This window comes from Phoenix dactylifera, chromosome 2, assembly GCF_051530095.1.
Source record: "Phoenix dactylifera cultivar Ajwa chromosome 2, Ajwa_hap1_PhDact_Kaust_v1.1, whole genome shotgun sequence".
Lineage (NCBI taxonomy): Eukaryota > Viridiplantae > Streptophyta > Magnoliopsida > Arecales > Arecaceae > Phoenix > Phoenix dactylifera.
In genome coordinates, this window is record NC_143191.1 from 4,113,178 (window position 1) to 4,133,757 (window position 20,580).

General features: G+C 37.5%; 1 protein-coding gene across 1 annotated transcript; it reads left to right on the forward strand.

Annotated features, from left to right (window-relative positions):
• The first annotated feature begins 13,850 nt into the window (after window positions 1-13,850).
• LOC103702631 (UDP-galactose transporter 1) lies at window positions 13,851-20,487 on the forward strand. The gene is made up of 5 exons (XM_039133365.3): window positions 13,851-14,474; window positions 14,862-15,111; window positions 15,241-15,448; window positions 19,683-19,914; window positions 20,004-20,487. The coding sequence occupies exons 1-5, from the start codon at window positions 14,364-14,366 to the stop codon at window positions 20,226-20,228; spliced, it is 1,026 nt and encodes a 341-aa protein (XP_038989293.1). The 5' UTR covers window positions 13,851-14,363; the 3' UTR covers window positions 20,229-20,487.
• The last annotated feature ends 93 nt before the right edge of the window (window positions 20,488-20,580 follow it).

Consider the following 20,580-nt stretch of genomic DNA (forward strand, 5'->3'; position numbering starts at 1 on the left):
GGCTGTCTTTTTGTAGTGCACAAGTTATAGTGAACTTCTTCTTCTGTTCTGCAAATCTACAAGTCATAGTTGTCGAGCAGCCAGCTAAAAGAGAGAAACGTGATGACTCGATGTCCCTGGCGAAAATAGTGACTACTACTTTTTTGCTTTTTCGAAAAAAAAGAGTTGGGCTAGACCAAATGACTCGGCCAACAAGGACTGTTAGATGACTTTTGCTTATAAAAATTTGAGAAAAAAAAAAGAGCATCAGCTCTTAAAGAAAGGAAGTCCAGGGTGGCCTTTTTGGTGACAAAACAACATACAAAAGGCCAAAAAAAAGGGGCTAGCCAAAGATGATCAACAAGACTGATGGGGTACGAAAGATGGACCATGCAAAAGGAATAAAATGAAACTAAAGTTGGATTTGAAACAAGGTTCTTACACCCCAAGTTGCCCAAAAATAATTCTCAGCCTCCAAATTTTATTACGTATACTTTCGAAAGTAAGATTGGATTTGTATCAGGGAATCTAGCCTTCTTTTATCAAGTTTGGTTCAGGGGCTTTTAAGCTTGGATAAGATACAAACCAAATCTTTTGACCCAAGCATTTAGTAGGTCTACTGTAGGATGCAGTTATGATTTATTTAGATTGGGTCGCGTCATGACCCAAAGGTAAGGATGTTCTCCTTTTAGTATTACTTGTTTCACTCGCCTTAGATTTGAGTGACAAGGAATTGTGAGGTTGAATCGAGCAAATTGGGTTAGGTTAACTAAAACTTGAGCCATGCAGTTATTAGTTCGACCGATTAGGTTAGGTCAAAAGGATGGGCCAGGTTTTCATTAATTATTTTCTTAATTTGACCTAACCCAGACCCAACATGATTTGACCTCGAATTATTCTCTTGTTTAGGCTGGGTTTATTGCCTCTACTTGTCACTTGCTATTTTTTTCCCCTAAGAAATCTGGACAAAGGGCAACTCTTGTCTAAAAATATTATTAAAAATAATAATTGCATGATTTGCTACTTACTAACTTCTGTTCTATTCATTAGCATAAGTTACCTTTAAAAATAATCCCGGCTGATTTGAATCGAACTCAAATTCCGAAGGGTCTGAAGGCTACTCTAAATCTAGGTTAAATGTAGATTTTTTTGATCCAACCTGAATTCGATCTGGCTTGGGGCCCTGCCCGAGTAACCACCTCTACCGACAAAGGTGGTCGATAATGACAAAACTAAATCGCCGTTATGGGGTCCTCTCTACTTGGATTAATATAATTTTATTCCTTCTTGTAATCCTAGGCGCTTTCACCTTAGATTTGAAGAGTACTTCGCATCTTTGACCAAGCATTGCATGTAAAAATAGACAACCATTGGTGCATTCCAGTTCTGACGCTAATTTTCTGCCTGCATGAAGACTTTATATCTCCTTAATGCGAGGATATTATATTATGATCAAATCTTCTGGTCGGTTTATTTCAAAGTAGAATGGTTTAGATTCTAAGTGCTCACGTGTTTTGATTTGGTTTAGAAAATAACCCTTGTCACTTTCGAGCTTAATTAGTTTAATTTCTTTAGCATAATTCAAGGAAGCTAAATGGGCTAAACAAACATGATGACTTTGATCTTAGTGGACCATAGAGTCAAGAGATGAGACTTCCATGTGATAAGATGGATAAGCACATGAAATTCTATCCATTGTTGTTAGTATAGCTTAATGAAGTGATTAACTCGAGTTAATTATTCTTAAAAAATCCTCTATATTTTACTCTTGTGATCAAAAGAGTTGTGGGCCAAAACCTAGTCTGCATGGCTTATCTTTCAAAACTCCATCCTATGGAAGGATAGGTTGGACCAGATTACCGGTCAAAGCAAGATAAGGCTTTCACTAATATGATAAGTAGTCTATACTTGAGGTTGTCGAGTATCCAGGTTGGGTGACCACATAATGTTTTCTTTTGATCGATGCTTAGTCGGTGCAAATTATTTTCTCAATAGGCAACTTTGATTATTTCAAAGTTATTCAAGGAATTAGGTCACGATCTTGGATGCTCAGTAGATCCATTTATAGCCTTTAATGATCAAGGCAAGCAAAATCTTGGCTTAATTTGTGCCGGCTTATATGTATTCAACCTAACCCTAGGCGCACATCAAAGAAGAAAGTAGTAGTTTGATAGGATGTAGGAGAGGCTGTCAATTTAGAGCTTATTTAGAAACCCCTAGAGATTGATCAAGATCGCAGGCCCGCCCCGCAAATGTCCTGCTTGCGCTTTGTTCTACCCAATCTTGACGGTTCTAGTCAAATAGAACCGGTTGAAGAAAGATATTTCTACTAAGATATTTTTTGCTACAAGAAAAATCATAAAAAATATATATTTTTATAAAGTTTATATATATATATATATAATATTTTTAATTATTATTTTTAAAAATTTATGAGAAAAGATAAGTTTTTCTATTTTTTTATTCTTGCAACCAAATATGTTCTAACTCAACGAAATGCCAAGAAAATATATACCTATTCAGAATATTTTTTTTGATATGCAAATACAGGCATATCAAGTTCATCCATCTTTTCACATCAAAAAAAAAAAAAAAAAAAATCCTCTACCTTGACTTTCTGCTGCCTTTCCACCATGCAAAGGGTGATATCTGGTTGAAAATTTTTTGGGGTCAAAAGAGGTCCCTGGAACACTTTATCGGACCTCTGCCCTGTGTGCGCACTCGCATGCATGAGTGCATGCATGTGTGAGTGGGCGTTTTGGTGATGAGACATGCATGACACTAAGAAACTTTGCCATTTTGGTAAGACTGCTAAGTATGGCTTATCATTTGAAAACCTGAATAAATAGACCAATTTGACCCGGTACCCAGCGTTATGAACCTGTGGAGCCGCTGCTTTGAGTGGTCCAACTATTTAAATCATCCAAAATAGTGACTTATTGGTTCAACCATTAATCTTAATCTCTATTCCCTTAAAAAAATAATCCTCACTGCTCTCAATATGTTATGTTCCTCTTCGAAGAGAAATTATATTCTACACTATATGCATCATGTTGATAGTGCACCATGCTAATCATATATCTTGGTTTCCGTGAACTTCATTCATCATACGTTCATCTTGGAATGTTGTTCTGTGCATCTCGTCTTAGTTTGCCCCGAGGTGCTCCGCTAATATGATGCAAAAGATTCAAGGTATAGTTTTTCCTCCTCCTAGCTGATGAGTCTCAATATTTGCTCAACATGCAATGTCTAAAGTATATCCTCCACCATGTACAACATGCAGCAGTGCACCACACTACTCATATATACTGGTTTATGTGGGTCTCATTCATCGTACGCTCATTTCGAATTGCCATCTTGTGCATCTCGTCTTGGTTTGTTTCTGTGATGCACTGCTGATATGATATAAGAGGTACCGATGTGCCTCATTGTTCTTACTCTTATAGTGTTTGAAGAATCCGGAGAACCAAAAAGAAAAAAAGAAAAACAAAAAGGAAAAATTGTTCACTACATCCTCTCATAAAGCTGTATTATATATTCATGGATGCACAAAAGTTTGTCATTTCTTTACCTCAAAGATGAACGCGATTCCTATTAGAATTGGATGCATGATTCATGAAATATAATAACTTCTGGTAAGGATGTGAGCAAAGGCATAATGAGCAGCAGCAATACTTCATGATTCTAGTGATGTTGAATGCTGAAGTCATGGCAGCATTACTGAAGCTTATTGGCTTGTTTACGCCCAGCTCCTCCCCCTAACAATAACAAAACAAAGAGAGAGAAAAAAAGAAGTAATATAAAACAATTTGTGGACATTCCATCATGAGAAAATCTCTTCCTTTCAGGTGATGATGGCCGCATATATAGAATCGCTTCTTTTGCTCTTAATTTGCCCCTTCGAATCGATACTTTTCCATGGCAAAGGTCGTTAAAGCAAAGCCTAGAGGCACCAAATACCTAGATGTAGATATCTCGGTAGCATTTATATTCATGCAGTTAGAAGTCTCATTCATTCACATATTGAGAAGATTTCTAGATGGTGATGATGCCCAAAGCCAAAGCACTGGAAATGAATGATCCACTAGCCTATTCTAAGCAATGGGTTTAGTCAATGCCCTCCACCAAATAAATTATTTAATCCCCACTCATATAGTCTACTAAAAGTAACTAGGATTCCCTCATGGGCACATCCTATTATCATAATCACATTTCCTTAGGCATGTGCCTTCAATGTAGTAGAAATTGTAGACCTATTGCCATGAATGGAACCACTCCATGAGCCCTAGCTAAAGAAGAGGTTGACCTACTGAAATGTCATGGAACTCTACCACAAGATGTGAATTATATGTACCTAGATTTGCTGATTGCTTTATTTGATTTCATTTAGGATAATGTTTTCTAAGTTAGCAGGGAGGTTTGCCTCTAGTCTAGCAAGTCTGGAATTGTCCTATGTTGATAAGCATGCTTCTTATGCACCTCAACTATATGGAGGTTCTTTTTCTTGTCATGTTATAATCATTCTTCCTCCCACTTTGCTGCCTTAATTGGATTTTCTCCTTTAATTGGCACTAACAACAATAGATTTTAGTCTCGTTAAGCTATGATTAAGAAAAATATTTGGGGCATAATCCTTTTTATTTTCTTTTCTTTTTCATTTTTATACAATGTACATTCAACTCTACTACATACAAAAAAAAAAGGTGCAGAAATATATCTTCTATTTTTGATCTTCTTCTTTTTCTTTTCTTGTCATTTTCTCTAACTATCCTTTATTACAATTATTTTTTAATTCCTCAGGATCAGGCATGCAAATGAGCCAACCCGAGTATAATGTTGCTCGGCTCAGCTCAATATATTAGAAGAGTTGCTCGAGTTTTTCCATTATAGTTTTTCGAACCGAGCTACTCAGGCTTGGCTTATTTATAGAGCCAAGCTTCAAAAGAAGTTTTAGCTCAAATTACTTTTCAGTTGAGTCGATCTTGAACGAGGAAATATTGAGCCAAGCTTGAGCTGCTCATGAGCAACTTGGTTCATTTACAACTATATCTAAGACCTAATTAGGCCATTGTCTACTTTTGAGGACATACCTTGTAGTTTGACAATTGATGCTAGGCCAAAGCCCAGCTCGATCCTAAAACGTGGCCTACTCAGGCCCAAAAGTAATTACATCCCTCATCACTTCTCTCGGACCGCTTATGCTTCCACCATGAGGCCTCATTGCGACCAATGGTAATCTTGCATGAACAAAAAGCCATTATTAGACTGAACTATTAAACCTACTGAAGCATTTGGCTGAATGAAAGGCATCTTTCTGTGTCTGTCTTGGCCTTTGAAGTGGCGTAATCAATTGTCATCCTCATAACTTTGCAAACTATGGCTGTAGTCTCATCCACACTGTCATGACAAACTTATGGATTTCTATTGTTCATATCTGCCATTAGATGGGAAAAAAAAGATAAAAACAAAAGATTCTTTTTCTTGAAACTTCTGAGGATAAGATGAGTTTCACAATAGATCCATTTCAGTTCTTATCGTCAAAATGGGCCAACAACAAACCCGTTTCCATCAACTCCTTAAAGTCCCACATCCATTCAACAACTCTATCACTGCACTACAGAGTGTCTACATCCGAAAAAAATTAGTGCTAAATCTACTCTTCGTCCATGTTGCAATTTGAGCAAGTGTTATCAGGACAGTGGTTAATCCGCCCGAGGTATCGGTTAGTAGGCAGCAAAATCATAACAATTTTCAAACAAAAGCTCACATATTTTACAGATATATGGATGAGTCACAAGATTGTCCAACCAGTCCATATATCATACTGTCGACAAGGACAGAGGTTGTCTCTTTCATATGCAAGGGGGATTCAACTTTCTTCGCACGCATGTACAGTTGGATCGCACAATAATCACTTCAAGAGCTGCACAAGCAAGCATTTTCAAGCAACTTTCTAAGCAAGCAAGCAAGAGCTGCATGGAGTTTGAAGTATTTTGAGATCTATGCAGAAAGTGATCCAATGGTTATTGTCGTAAAAGAAGGCAATCCAAATATGTTCGACCATTTGATAAAGAAGGCAACCAAAGGCCATGAGAGCCAATAGATTTATTGGGCAACGAAGCAAATGTCTCACCATTGTAATTCAATGAAACCCTATGTAAAAAGGTTTTTTTTTTGTATAACATTTCCGGTGATCTAAGATCACATATGTGTTGACTAGTTGAGTTAGTAAATTTATTGGGTATTGGTTACTGGTTAGCTAGGTTCGGATCCCATCTTTTTTGGATCCCAGCTAACTTCTCGGTCATTAGGGCTGAAAACGGACCGGATATGAATCCGATATTGATATCCATATTTGTATCTATATGGATTTTTTCAACAAATATGGATACATATACAGATATTAAACTAATATCAAAATTAATATCCATATTTGCTCTAAACAGATATGGATACAAATATGATATTAAGCATATCCATATTTGTTATAAACGGATATGCATACGAATCAAATATTAAATCAGATACTTTTTTAGATATTAATCAAATTTGAACAAAATTTAAAGATGACAACTAGCAACAAAGACATAATCATAAAAAAAATAAATTAAAAATACAATTTTAATAAGCATTTATCAATGATAAAAACTAATAATTTTATAAAGAATATACTGCTCAAGGTTGGTTGTTACCGAAATAGACAGAATCTATGGAACCTTCAAGGCATCTCACGGTTGTCACCGGTTCCAATCGCCAGGTGGAAACAAAGAAATGGATGGAACCTTCGAAATCCTAGTTGTTTCAAGACGACGAAGAGGAAAGAGAGACGAAACAGATGAACGAGAGGTTTGAGCCTTTCAGGCATACAGGGTAATTCAAAGAATTTTATTCGAATCAAGTATTCCGTATTCAGGTTACTATCTTAAGTGACGATCATCCGATATCTAGGTTCTTTTTAATTTAGATTTGGTTAATTACTTAATTGATTCTCTGATTTAACTTAACTTAAACTTCTTCTTTTGACTTACCCTTAGTATACGGATATCCGGATTTGGATCCGAATCTGGAAAAATCAGATGTATCCTCATCCTTATACATATTCGGAAGATTTTTGAACTGATTATCCAAATTCGTATCCGGATCAAATCGGATAAAAAAATAGTATCCAAATCCGATCCAAATCGGATACGGAAATGGATACGATCCGATATAATCCTATCCACTTTCGGCCCCACCGGTTATAGTTTTAAATAGAAAAAAGAGCTAACGATAAATAGTGGAGACCTTTTCTATCACTTGTAAATCTTCCAACAGCTTTGTTAATGTACTAATTTATCCCAAGAATTAGGGTTTCTGGTGGAGTTATACACTGTATAAATCCACTAATAAGGGTTCTCGACCCCAGTTGTTCTTTTAGTCTTACCTAACATTTGATACCTACATTCAACATAATTGCAAACTCATGGCCGGTTGGGGAATGATTTGTAATTGGTGCAGCAACAATATCTTTATCCCAGGTTTCATTTAACCACATACTGTCTCTTGAAGGTAAAAAAGATTCAAATCACATGCAAGGGTGCATGGATTAGCGAATAGTTTTAATCTCCACCACGTTGCAATGGACGGATGGGTTTCTTTCAACCCACACGCGATGCCGATTTTGATGCACGTCAAAGTCGGGTGATGCATGTTGATCGCCGGCATCGCCCATGAAAGGGAATGAGTGATGCATCCATTTGACTCTAGAGTCACTGGTTGTCATGGCATACCTCATACCATGAATAGACGCACGCATACATGCGACTCGATTGGTTCAAAAGTTTGTGGTCGTTGATTATATAGGATTACAATATGGTTTATAGCTATGACAATAATAACAAGAAAGACTTATTAATAGGTCCCTCGGCGGGCCGGAATCTAACAATATGTCCTTCTTGACCTTTTGTCGGCCTGGTCCAGCCTATTGGACTTGGGCCGGCCATGTGGGCTGCTCAACGCGCGCCTGGCACGTGAGTCGGGGGAGGAAGACTTTCAATGAGAGTCTTCTTCCTCCCCGAGTCTAGCAAGGATCCGAAGGTGGTTGGACTCCGGCAATGCTTGAAATTGGCCTATAAAAGGCCCTCATCTATTCTCTAGGATTTCGCTCCTAATTTCCGATCCATCTGGCCTAGTGTTTCTATCTCTTGGTACCTCTTGACAATACACAACTTGCAATGGTGGTGAATAGAAGAGGGGCTGCAAATTAAAGGACCTTACCATTACACAAAGCCTATCAATAAGTTCTCCTATTTATTAGGATATTAATAGATAACAAATGAACAGGAAGGTGGCAGCTAGTTTAGTTGGTGGAGTGCATCTTGGGTGCGAAAGAAGGATTCACCTTTAAGACGAATCCATTGTTGGATCACCCACCGGTCTTTTTGAAAATATACAGATGGATGAATGATGGAGTTTAGAGTATTTTGAGATCAGTAAGGTAGGTGATCCAGTAATGGGCCCGTACGAAGGAAGATGAATCCTTCCGGTGCAACCCTAGAGCTGGGTGTTGTGCTGTTAATCTAGATAATAGATTCAATTGTCACCTACATCTTAACATCGACCAGACTTCCTTGCATCTCGGTTCTTAGAAAAATATAGTAATAATAATTTTTTTGGTAAATAATAAACTAGTAATTTTAGAGAACAAACCTATAGCAATTACATTATCCAATAACAATAGATATTTAGTTTGAGAAATTCATCCATAAAATGGCACTACGACTCTCCAATATTCTGTTGTTATTCATTGTAATGGTTAATGATAGCCAGACTAAAGCAGTCCAGACTTCAGTGCCTTCAAATGCGCGAATTTGGTAGTTTATCACAGATTTGGCCAACTATAACCCATGGGCTCACCACATTGGAGCAAAAAGTGGCGAAAGTAGGCATCACCGCACCGTGATAGCATTTGTGGTCCACAACTTGAAACTAAAACAAAACTAAATCCTTAAATAATTTCGTACCAAAGTTTGCCACTTAATTGCAAGATACAAAGATCATAGTAGCTGTTTGGAAACGAAATTATATGAAAGAAAAGATTTCAATGTGGAATGTGCGTGCCAGTTGCGGTCCATGCTTGAAAAAGAGTAGATCTTGAAGAATATATAACCAGAGTAGCGACCGAACCTTGGAAACATAGCACATGGCTGCCACTAGGAAATGGAGGAAAATGGGACCGTGTTTGAGACGGAAGTTAAAGAATCATGCCATGGTAAAATGTCTCCAACTTAGGAAACAGGTAATGGAATTTAGAAAGCATGAGCAGAGCTCATGAGAAGGAAATAAGGAAACCGAGAAGATGTGGCTGTAAATGGTTTTGTTATTCGGCCATATTGTTTGATGCTCTCAAAATTTTCTAAGTAACAATTCAGGACCTCATTCAAAATGGCTAGTCGGAAGATATTATTTGGATTTCTTTATTCTGTATAAGTATCCAAGATCTACCCAGTAAATAACCGGTGTGGGACTAAATACACGTCCGCATGGGTCCTTATGTACTCCTTTCGTTCAAGTTTTGATGTCCTCGTCATGCTAAGGGTTCAAATCCATTCAAATCTAATCACAAACACCACGATCGGCCCATGATTAGCCCCAATGGATCTGTGCTATAGTGTCCCCTAGTTCACATAGGTTATGGGCCGGGTCCGCTTTGATATCATTTGTAAAAACCGAGGACCTCACCCAAAATAGCTAGCCGGAAGATATTATTTGAGTTTTTTGATCCTATATAAGTACCTAAGATCTACCCAGCAAAAACCGATGTGGGACTAAATACACGCCTACACGGGTCTTCACAATAAGGATACAAAAGTTAGATCCAAATTCAAAGCATGTTTGGTAAAGAGGAGTTGGACTCAGTGACTTCCATTTCAACCTTTTGGTGGGAAGAGAAAAGAAAATAGAAAATGTTCTAATTCTTACTTGTTTTTCTCTTTTTTTTTTTTAGTATTCAAATTCCATTTAGATTTCGATTCCAGTCACGAACCAAATACATTGCGGAATATGAAAGATTCTGAATTCTATTCTAATTTATTTCGATTCTAGCTACGGACCAAACGTGCCCCTAACTCATTTACATGATGGCTAAGTCCGACAAGCCCACCCCTGCGTAGCAGCCCCCACTGGGCCTCCGCCCCGCCAGAAGAATGTTCGATGCGGGAAGACAAGTTTTACTCATACCCTCCCCACCCAAGGGTGAGTACGTCACATCTGGCACCACCAAAGCTACCAGTGGACCAATAAGCGCTCCTAAACCCCATGTCCAAGCAGTGTCACCACATTTTAATCGACGCGCAGGGCGATTCGAACTTAGAACCATGCGGTTAAAAGACAACGCCCAGTTTCATTGAGCTACCACCTTGGTGGCGTCGGTATCTAACTTTAATAGTCTATAAACTATTGTGCAATGTTTGTCAGATTCAAATATTTTGGTTGAGTCAAATACTGCTTGATCCAATTGTCCGGTGTTGACTCCAATTTAGATGAGAGTTTGATTTGGAATTCCGTCCGGTCTCCTACGGGACCCACGGAACCGAGTTTCCTCAACAGTTATATTATAGGATAATGGTGTGTGCGTTGCTTTATTGACTTCATATTACCAGAGTTGTGACTTGGTCAACTTGGTATTTAGTTGGGCAAGGTCGGATTTATTGAACGTGAGCCCACAAATATCAATTCAACTCAAAAATCAACGTATTAAATGTTGGTTTTTAGGCAGATATAGGATTAGTTTTGGAGGCACTTCTGATGCCTGGATAATATATTCTTGAAATTATTAATTTATTATTTATTTATGGTTGATTTTAAGTATGAGTTTTCGGTGAGAGTGAGATTTTTTCTTCATACTTACAATGCATACAAACACATCGCAAATGTCTAATATGGCTCATAGTTTAGTGGGAGAAAAATTTTACCAAAAATTTTGCAGAAATTATCCGGAAACAATTTTAACTAAGAAAGCCGGAAGAGTTTAGATGCAGAAGAGAGCGATGCATGCCATCTACGAAATTTTTCAGTGCAATAGGCCGATAATTTTTTGCATACCATGATACAATAAGTTTAGTTATCATATCTTGCAAGTTTCCACCACTTGTAAAATGAGTAGTTCTTCAAATAGTATTTTCTTTATCTAAAAAATATATTATACTTCATTATCAATAAGAAAAATTGTGAAAGTTATAAATAATATGTGGAAAAATAGTAAGCAAGAAGAACTAAAGTTGAAATTTTTCTAATGCCCTTATTGATTCAACCTTGCTTTATTTACAGGCTGGTGGGAGCATCCCAATCAAACAAGTTGTAATGTATAAATATTTTTTGTAAATTTATAATCGGCTAATAAATGAGATTTTAAAAATATAAAATTGAAATCATTCTACTTTAATGTTTGAAATTTTATAATAAAATTTATGACCAATTAATGAATGAAATATAAAACTAAAATTATTTAACTTTTTGCTGAAATTTTAAAATTAAATTTGAAACTGATCACGAGATATAAATTGGAATTATTCTATTTTAATGGTTGAAGTTTTAAAATTAAATTTATAACCCACCAATAAATAAAATATAAAATTGAAATTATTCTACTTTAATATAATAGTTGATACTAAATAGCTTTGACAAAACTCATTTGTTTTTATAAAAATATACCAACGAGTGTCATGAAACCTACTTTTATGGCTGTACGTAGCAAATTACCACTGAGATGCAGTGACTTATACGATTTTGAGTGCTTAATTAGTACTTCATCTGTGTCGTAGACCTGTAATTTCCAGGGTTCCAGCACAAAACTCCCTCAGCGCTCGCAAATAAAAAAGTCTCATTATTAAAAAAATTATATACATAACCTGTTTTTCACTCTCCCAGAATAAGAAAAAGATTGCCAATCCCTGATGACGTACAGGTACGATTCAAACTCAATTCATCTACATAATTTAAAGCCATTTTATCAACTGAGCCAGTTGGTAACCATGCACATTATACCTACCCATGCATGCTCATAAATCATAATCTCCAAATTAAGCTTTCCTTAGTGCGACATGGCAAGTAAATAAGAAAATTTTCAAGCAACGCAACCCCTACCACCTTTTAAGATAACTGTTGCTGCTCAAAATCTGATCCGATGGATGGACGGGCTGATGGACGGGCTGATGGACAAGCTGCTCTGCCTGGTTAGACTGGAGAAGCATCATACGGCGCTGAAGTTGATCTACAACTACAAAAAATAATCAGGATGTCATTGGAACATATTCGGTTATGAACCTTTTGATGCTTAAATCAGAGAGTGTTTCGAGAGAAAATAGGAAAGATAAAAGAGTGATAGAAGCATGAGAGCATGGAATTATAAGTTCTCTTCATACTTGGGAGATCCTCTTGTCTAGTATTTAGAAAAGCGAGAATGCGAATATATACGTTTAGGATCGCACGATTCACGGACGAGCTGTTGAGCTCTTTTCATATCCACTGATCGGGATGGTTAGAATATTCCTTTTTCAGGTGCATTGTGATCAGATGCTTTTCTTATATGCGGATCTTGTCGGTTATGATACTTTTTTTAGGCACGTCGAGATCGCACCGAGCTATAATTGATCAAATTTGAACCATATCACTAGCCCCCTACTTCCGAGCTCGAGTTAGGTTTACTCGAAGTAGTCAAATCATTCATTAGGAGAGCTAGTCGAGCTGAATTCGTGCTATCAAATCAGCCCTGGGTGCCTCTAAAAACTGCATTTAACGATTGGCACAATTTCTATTGAGTCAGTTCCATTTTTGAAGCATCTTATGTACGTGCAGAATTTTCACCGTTGCGATCATTCCTTCTTGCAGTTCTAAAGAGGATCAATCCATGGAAGTCCACAACCCTGAATGCCAAGCTTGCACATGGCGACCGATAGATGGATGATTGGACGTTTCATAGCTCATTTTTTGTGCGCCTAAGCTAGCCGATCTTTAGCAAAATGAGCTATATTGGCTAGATTTTGAAGATTTCTTGGTCGACGATTGACGTTTTCGACTTGTAGTGCTCAGCTATTTTGGATAACAAAGGCAAACTTCATTTATTATTAGAAATAAAGGAGTACAGAGTTCAAAATTACAACTCTTGCAGGTGGTACACTTGGAGGTTATCAGAATGTCATGCCCGAGATACTATAATTCTAACAAGTTGCTTGAGTCTATATGTGCCAAGTTAGAGACCATTGAGGGCTAGGTCAGGAGTCATTAGACTCCTAGAATTATATGGCGGAATGGTGTGATTATTTCGTCTGGACTTCATCTCTCTTGGATCTCTAAGAAATCTCAAAAGAAGAGGGTGCTTCCTAGCCCTTCCTCTAGCACCAATCTATTGCCACTAAAAATTCGATTCAATAGATGGACGAGGAGCATCATACGGCACTTGGATCTAATTTGCAACTACAGAAAACAATCAGAAGGTCACTGAAACACATTCGACTAGGACCTTCTAATGCTTAAGTCGGGCAAAGTTTCAAGAGAAAACCGAAAAGATAAAAGAGCGATAAAAGTATAAGAGTATGATATTCAAATTTACTTCACATCTAAGAGGTCTTCTTGCCTAGTATTTATAGAGAAGATGGTGGGAATTTGATCTCACAATATTCCCTAATCAGGCAATTAGAGAGGCATTTATTAGATGATACTCTTTTGAAGACACTTTGCTCTTTTTATCTTTAATTTGGCCATCATCCAACAGTCCATCATCCTCACGTGGGCCACATGCAAAGACAAAGAAAGTGGCCCGGCCGTGTTCCTCACGCACTTCCCCCGGGCAAAGAACATGTCCATATATAACCCAAATCCCACGTGTAATCCTTACAATCATCTAATAAACGTAAATATATATACATAAATCTCCTGCCGATTCCCCAAAGGCCAAAGCCTCTCTTGTTTGGAAATGGAGGGGGTTCGGCTCCCCATTTACGAGTCCTAATAGTTCTTGTTGCTTTCTTTTATTTATATAAAAGAAGGCAGAAAGAAGGAAGGAAGGAAAGAAAAAGAGTGGAGAGAGAGAGAGAGAGAGATCGGCATCGTCATCATCATCACGCCTCTCCGGTGGTCGCATGGAAAGCGCAGCCCCGCTTCGGCTGATGCTCCTGCTGCGTACTTCGCCGCTTCCACCTCCTCCCCCAGCTTCCTCACACGCCTTCTCCTCCTCGGCTTTCTTCAAATAGGCTTCTTGGAGGGCGGTTTTAGCTGGGATTTAATTCGACCAGATCTGGGGGGAGGGGGCTTTAAATCTCTGGATCGGCCGTTTCGACTGGCGAATTGGAGAGAGATAGAGAGAGAGAGAGAGAGAGGGAGAGATCGGATCGAAGCGGGGAGAGGAGATGGAGGAGAGCCGGCTGTTGCATTGGGGGATGTTCCGGGCGGTGCTGGCCATCCTCCAGTGGTGGGGTTTCAACGTCACCGTCATTATCATGAACAAGTGGATCTTCCAGGTTTCCTCCTCTCCTTTTCTTTCCTTTCTTATGAAATTAAATCGCTATATGTGATGGATTCGGGTCATCATTTTGGTGCCCTAGATCAGATTGTACTTGAATTCTGATAATTTTTTTTATTGCTTGGTCGACTCCTGGAATTATTGAATTATATTTGATCATCAGGATGCGGTGTGGACTCGAAATCATAATATCTTCCGATCCAATTTCTGTAGCATAGATTTTTTTTTTTTTTTTTTAGTTCAACATTAGCTGTTCATTTCATCATCATCACAAACGTATGGTCAAAAAAAAAAAACAAAACTTTTTTGATTATGCCCTTTCTATGTAATGACGTGACTTAGTTTTGGATGATCTGAATACATTTTTTTTTTTTTTTTGATACAGAAACTGGATTTCAAGTTCCCTCTTACAGTCTCATGCATCCACTTTATATGCTCTTCTATTGGAGCATATATTGCCATCAAATTGCTTAAAATTAAGCCGCTGATTGAGGTTGATACTGAAGACCGTTGGAGAAGGATATTTCCTATGTCATTTGTGTTCTGCATCAACATTGTTCTGGGGAACGTGAGCTTGCGGTACATTCCGGTTTCGTTCATGCAGACAATAAAATCATTTACTCCTGCAACTACTGGTTCGCTCATGACTTGCTCTGCATGTCTTTTTTTTTGTTCTTGATTTTTTGTCCATGACCTATACTGCTGTTTGCATGCCTTTTCATCTTCATCTGTAGCCTGTTCTGATATTTGTGTATCCGAAATAGTCATTCTGCAGTGGTTAGTGTGGAGAAAATATTTTGAGTGGCGCATATGGGCTTCTCTGGTACCCATTGTTGGGGGGATTCTTTTAACCTCCATAACAGAGCTTAGTTTCAACATATTTGGATTTTGTGCTGCTTTGTTTGGTTGTCTGGCTACATCTACAAAGACTATTCTAGCAGAGTCGCTACTTCATGGATACAAATTTGACAGGTAGCTGATTGATTTATGTTATGATGTCTGATATTTGCACTTTAGATTTTAAGAACTGAAAATTATGCTGATAGCTACTTGCCTGAATCTTTTAGTGCTATATTGTCAATCAATATCATTACAACGTTGGACATTTTACGTGGATTTCCTATTCCAAAGCTACTAATCCAGAAAAGATTGCCATAACTGGAAGTTTATAATATGGAAAATTTCATGTTTGCTTGTTGAATCTTTCATTTACTTATTGCTAGGACACACTTAAGCATCTTTTGTTGTTAGCTGTCAGTTTTTTTTTTTCTGTCATTTCTCGGCACTTGATTAGATTTCCTGTGCCTTCAAATGTATATGTTTCTTGTTGATTAGTTGTATTTTTCACTTCTTTTCTTTAATACCTCTTTTCCTTTGCCAAATAATCTTACCCTTTGGCTAACACATATGGTGAAAAGATTGATCTGCTGGCATGTGATCTTAGTTTGGTCAAACATCCTGGCATGATTGTAAGTTGTATTGCTTGGACTGTGCTGTGGCTGTTGTGTTGGGCACTAGCAGGGCCATCAAGTTCCTCTTCTCCAAATTTATAGATCAGGATTTTGCAATCATGCTATATTTTTATGTATTTTATTTGATCACTATCAATAATTGAGGAAATTTTGATATTAGTAGAATTCTGTTTTTATATATAAAAAAATAATGGCAAAGGCCCAGAGACATGTAACATGTAACATGTTCCATGTTACATAAAGTAAGCCGCTACATAACATTTATTCCACAAAAAAGAGTCTTACGTAGACTTCTTTGTGATGAAAGTCCGGTCAAATCATCAAATTGGGTTCTTTTTCAAACACTAGAACATGGTATATAATGATGAATTGGAAAAGTGTTTCCTGAGAATTTGGTGGAGAGACAAAGTTGACCCTTGTATGGTGGTCATCATCCAAGCAATTCCTCTGAAGGTTTTGGATAAAAACAATAAGATGATGTTGTGATATATTTAATTTTTATGTCATAAAAAAATCATGTGGGTTTCGTTAGTATTTTTCTTGCAAGAATACTGATACCTACATACTTAGTATTTTAGAACTTATTCTATCATCATTCCTTGTTACCTATATCCAGTTCATGGAATTGTTTATTGAGTTCTTCATGCAGACTTGTTTACCTAATATTTTTAGTGCCTGCTATTGAACTCCTGCAACATTATTTATTGTAAGTTTGATACAAGGTATTTAAAGTCAGGTGTATATTGGCTGAATTATTATGTTTTTCCATATGTTTGCAGCTGCCCACAAACTGAAAACGATGGAACCTCAAAAGCGGAAATTTTAAGTTAAGGAACATTTTAAAAAATCTGTAGAAACATTTTTTGAAAACATGGAATAAATGGAAGGTGCCCTAATACACAAGGCTTCCGCCATTGCAGGGCCTTTGGAGGGTCATATGTACGCAGCCTTACTTCTTTGTGCGGAGAGGCTATTTTTGTGTTCCGAATCCATGACACCTAAGTAATAATAGAGCGACCTTACTATTGCACCAAGGCCCGTCCTTATTTTCTGAATGTGAAATACTTCACAAAATTATGTTAGACATTTGAGGCTTTTTAAGTATAATTTGTACTAGTTGTCTATGTTACTAGATCTACTTTTAGTTGGTAATCAGTGTTTCCATTAAGTAAAAATGATATAAGATAGATACAAACAAATACATACTCAACCTTGAGGTTGGATGCCTTAGTTGCTGAAGGTGAGAAACCTAGAATTATGAGTAGTAAGTGGGAGTATCTTTCTGGTCATTATTTTTTACAGCTTTGGTCCTGTCTGATATGTAAAGATTCAATTCAAGCTGAAATAGGATGATACAGAACTATATAAGTAGATTAGATGTAAGACATCTCATTTTGATGTATCTTAAACTGTGATATGAATGTGTTTCAGGTTGGAGTTAGACAAATTTTCATTCTACGACACTGACTCTCTAAATTACATGCTTCATCGTTGCATGTATGATAACTGAAAGATACTTGTGAGTGCTGTGTCCTGTTGCAAGTGTATATATTGGTCTGTGGGCCTGCCACAAAATATCTATCAGTTGCATCTTCCATCACTTGATCCTAAGTTGCATTTGATATTTTCTGTTTAAACCAATGGGATATTATGAGCAGAAGTATATGCAAAATTATATGTGTAGAAGCATATTCTTTATTCTTTAGCTAACTCTTGATGACTCTTATTTAAACAACTATTATGGTTGTCTTCTTTGTCATTGTGACAATCAAATAAGAAGTTGTTTCCAAACATATCAGCAGCTTCTTTCGATGATGACCCTGTAGCGGAATCCATATAAAATGTAGCTTGGTTTGGTTATACCACAAGGCATTATATATTCTCAGATTTTAGGCTAACAAAATGTTTTCTGTAATTAGACGTGCGGTTTTGCCTATAGCCAATTGCAGTTCCCCAACTAAGCAAATTAAATCGGAAGATACTCCGAAAGTTCAACATAGAATGATTGTAGAAGGTAGAAGGAATTGCTCTTTATATTGAAACAGAGAACTGATATTGTCATAATTTTATTGTGTTAGGTGTAGTGGTTAATTATAAAGAATTTATGTGCATGATTAGAAACTCTTGGAAGGCTAAATCACATTGATTTTGTGGGTTGCATCTTGAATATTACCAAGATACTTCAATCTTAGGCTTCTCGGTCGAATCGTAGAATTTGCCAAGTCAATGCTTGGCACTTCTATCACATGAGATGCCATGTCTGACATGACCTTGATCAGGGGCCTTTTCACTTATACCAAGTCGTGAGTCAACTCAAAGTTTCAGTTCTACGAAAATATACTGACATCATGATACAAATCAGAGGACACCTTTTCTTATCGTATTTGTTAGATGGTTCAGGACACCATTTCCCTTGTTTCCACGTCAATGTAACATTATGCATTACATAATTATTAACCACTAGAGATTACACTGATGTTTTGTATGTACGCACATGTATTTGTGCATGCATGCTTGCATGGTGAGTGCATCGATGTGCTTGTGCACATGCACATGGATGCTTGTATGTTGTTTGATTTTCTGTCATTAAAACTTTTACCTGAAAAAATTACCCCCACACCCCCCCCCCCCCACCACATTAAAAAAAAAGAAGAAAAAGACTTCATGATGGTGGGCATGTGTGTTCATGCTGTAGTGTTTGACATGTGTTAATGCGTGAACATGTTTTTGGATACCACATTAAGCATGCAAAAATGTCTGGAATCGCCCAGAATATTTATGTACTCACTCCAGGATAAGTAACCAGGGTTAAGTGCAGATCTACTTCTATAGTAAATGAGTATGTTGAGAGCATTATAGGTCTGTAGCATTGAAGTATGTCTGCAGTAGATTAAGACCTCTCTAGAACTGTTTAATTCTCATTTTTATTCCTGCAAACCAGGTCTGGGCTTGCAGTATCAGTGCTTAGAATGAATTCGAGCTAGGCTGAAGCCTGGGTTTTGAAGAAGAGTCAAGACACATCGTAATCTCATGACAGCTTGATGAACCTTTATTTGTTAGTGCTGTTCAGGGCTATTCTGTGCTCAGGCCAGGCCAGACTTGCGCAGGCCTGATTCTGAGCCCATCGTGCCTTTACACTGCTGACACAATATATCTGACAGCTACAACATATAAGATGCAAGTATTTAGATGTAGTTGTCATTGTTCAATTTCTCATGGAATTTAAAATATATCTTCCATGAGCCTCATGATGATTCTAATTTTGGCGCGATGTGCTTCTTGTTGGGATATTTATCACATTGAACAATACCAAAACTCCCCTGACAGAGGAAAAAAGAAAATAAGTGAAAAATAGTTGAATCACCAATTGACATTTCTTCTGCTACTTGTTTGTTTCCAGTATGCTACAAAGATTTAGTTTAAATTGCAAAAGAATTCAATGATGGATAGTGCCTCCAAAGTCTTGGAAATTAATTGGCATGTGCATAAGTGTCCTATTTCGGCTTGCTTCCTATTTTCTTTTAATGTCAGTACCCGGATGTGGTTAGTAAGTTTTGAAAAATGTGCTTTTCAAGGCTAACAACTAAAGTGCTAAATGGACTATATCATCACGTATAGCTTGAACTATACATATTGAACAAACAAATATAGTTTGGTTGAAGGTTCAGGTTAACCTCTGGCTTCATTTTTTTTTTTTTACCTCTTACATATCAGTTAATATTTTTGTCTTTCAGCATAAACACGGTATATTACATGGCGCCGTTTGCAACCATGATACTGGCTGTTCCAGCGACATTACTCGAAGGGGGTGGAGTTATCAACTGGTTCTACACACACCAATCAATTTGTTCATCGCTGATTATAATTTTCAGCTCAGGAGTTCTGGCCTTTTGCCTCAATTTCTCTATATTCTACGTCATCCATTCGACGACTGCCGTCACTTTCAACGTTGCAGGCAATCTCAAAGTTGGTTTCAGTTCATTACATCTTCTATCAACCTTTCACAACATTATGCTGCATCTGTAGTATTTATGTATGAACCTTTTGTTTTGCAGGTTGCGGTTGCTGTCATGGTCTCATGGTTTATCTTCCGGAACCCAATCCCTGCTCTTAATGCCATCGGATGTGCAATTACACTGTCAGGCTGCACTTTCTATGGGTATGTTAGGCACAAGCTATCCCAGCAACCTGCTGTTCCTGGAACTCCGCGAACTCCCCGCACTCCCAGGAGTCGAATGGAGATGCTTCCACTTGTAAACGATAAACAAGATAAAGTTTAGCATCACACCCATACGCACGTCGAAGGAACCTCTTCTAACTATTTATCAGCATTCATGATAGATTTAGCGTAGAGAAGAGCAACGTACAAGCTGTGTGGTCACCTTTATATCTCCAGGAAGCCGATGACCCAGTTTTCAGTCAGTTACAGGCACCATATTAAATGCAAAAGTTTCAGCAGCCGTGAGGGCTCTGGTTTTTCATTTGCCATGTAATTGTTACGGTTGTTTAAAATTATACTCGAGAAAGAGTCTTTTCTCATTTTTTTCCTTTGATTATATGAACCTTATCCTACTTAGTACATAGTTACTCTAATATTAGATGTTATGGGCTGTATCTCGGACGGCTCCGAAC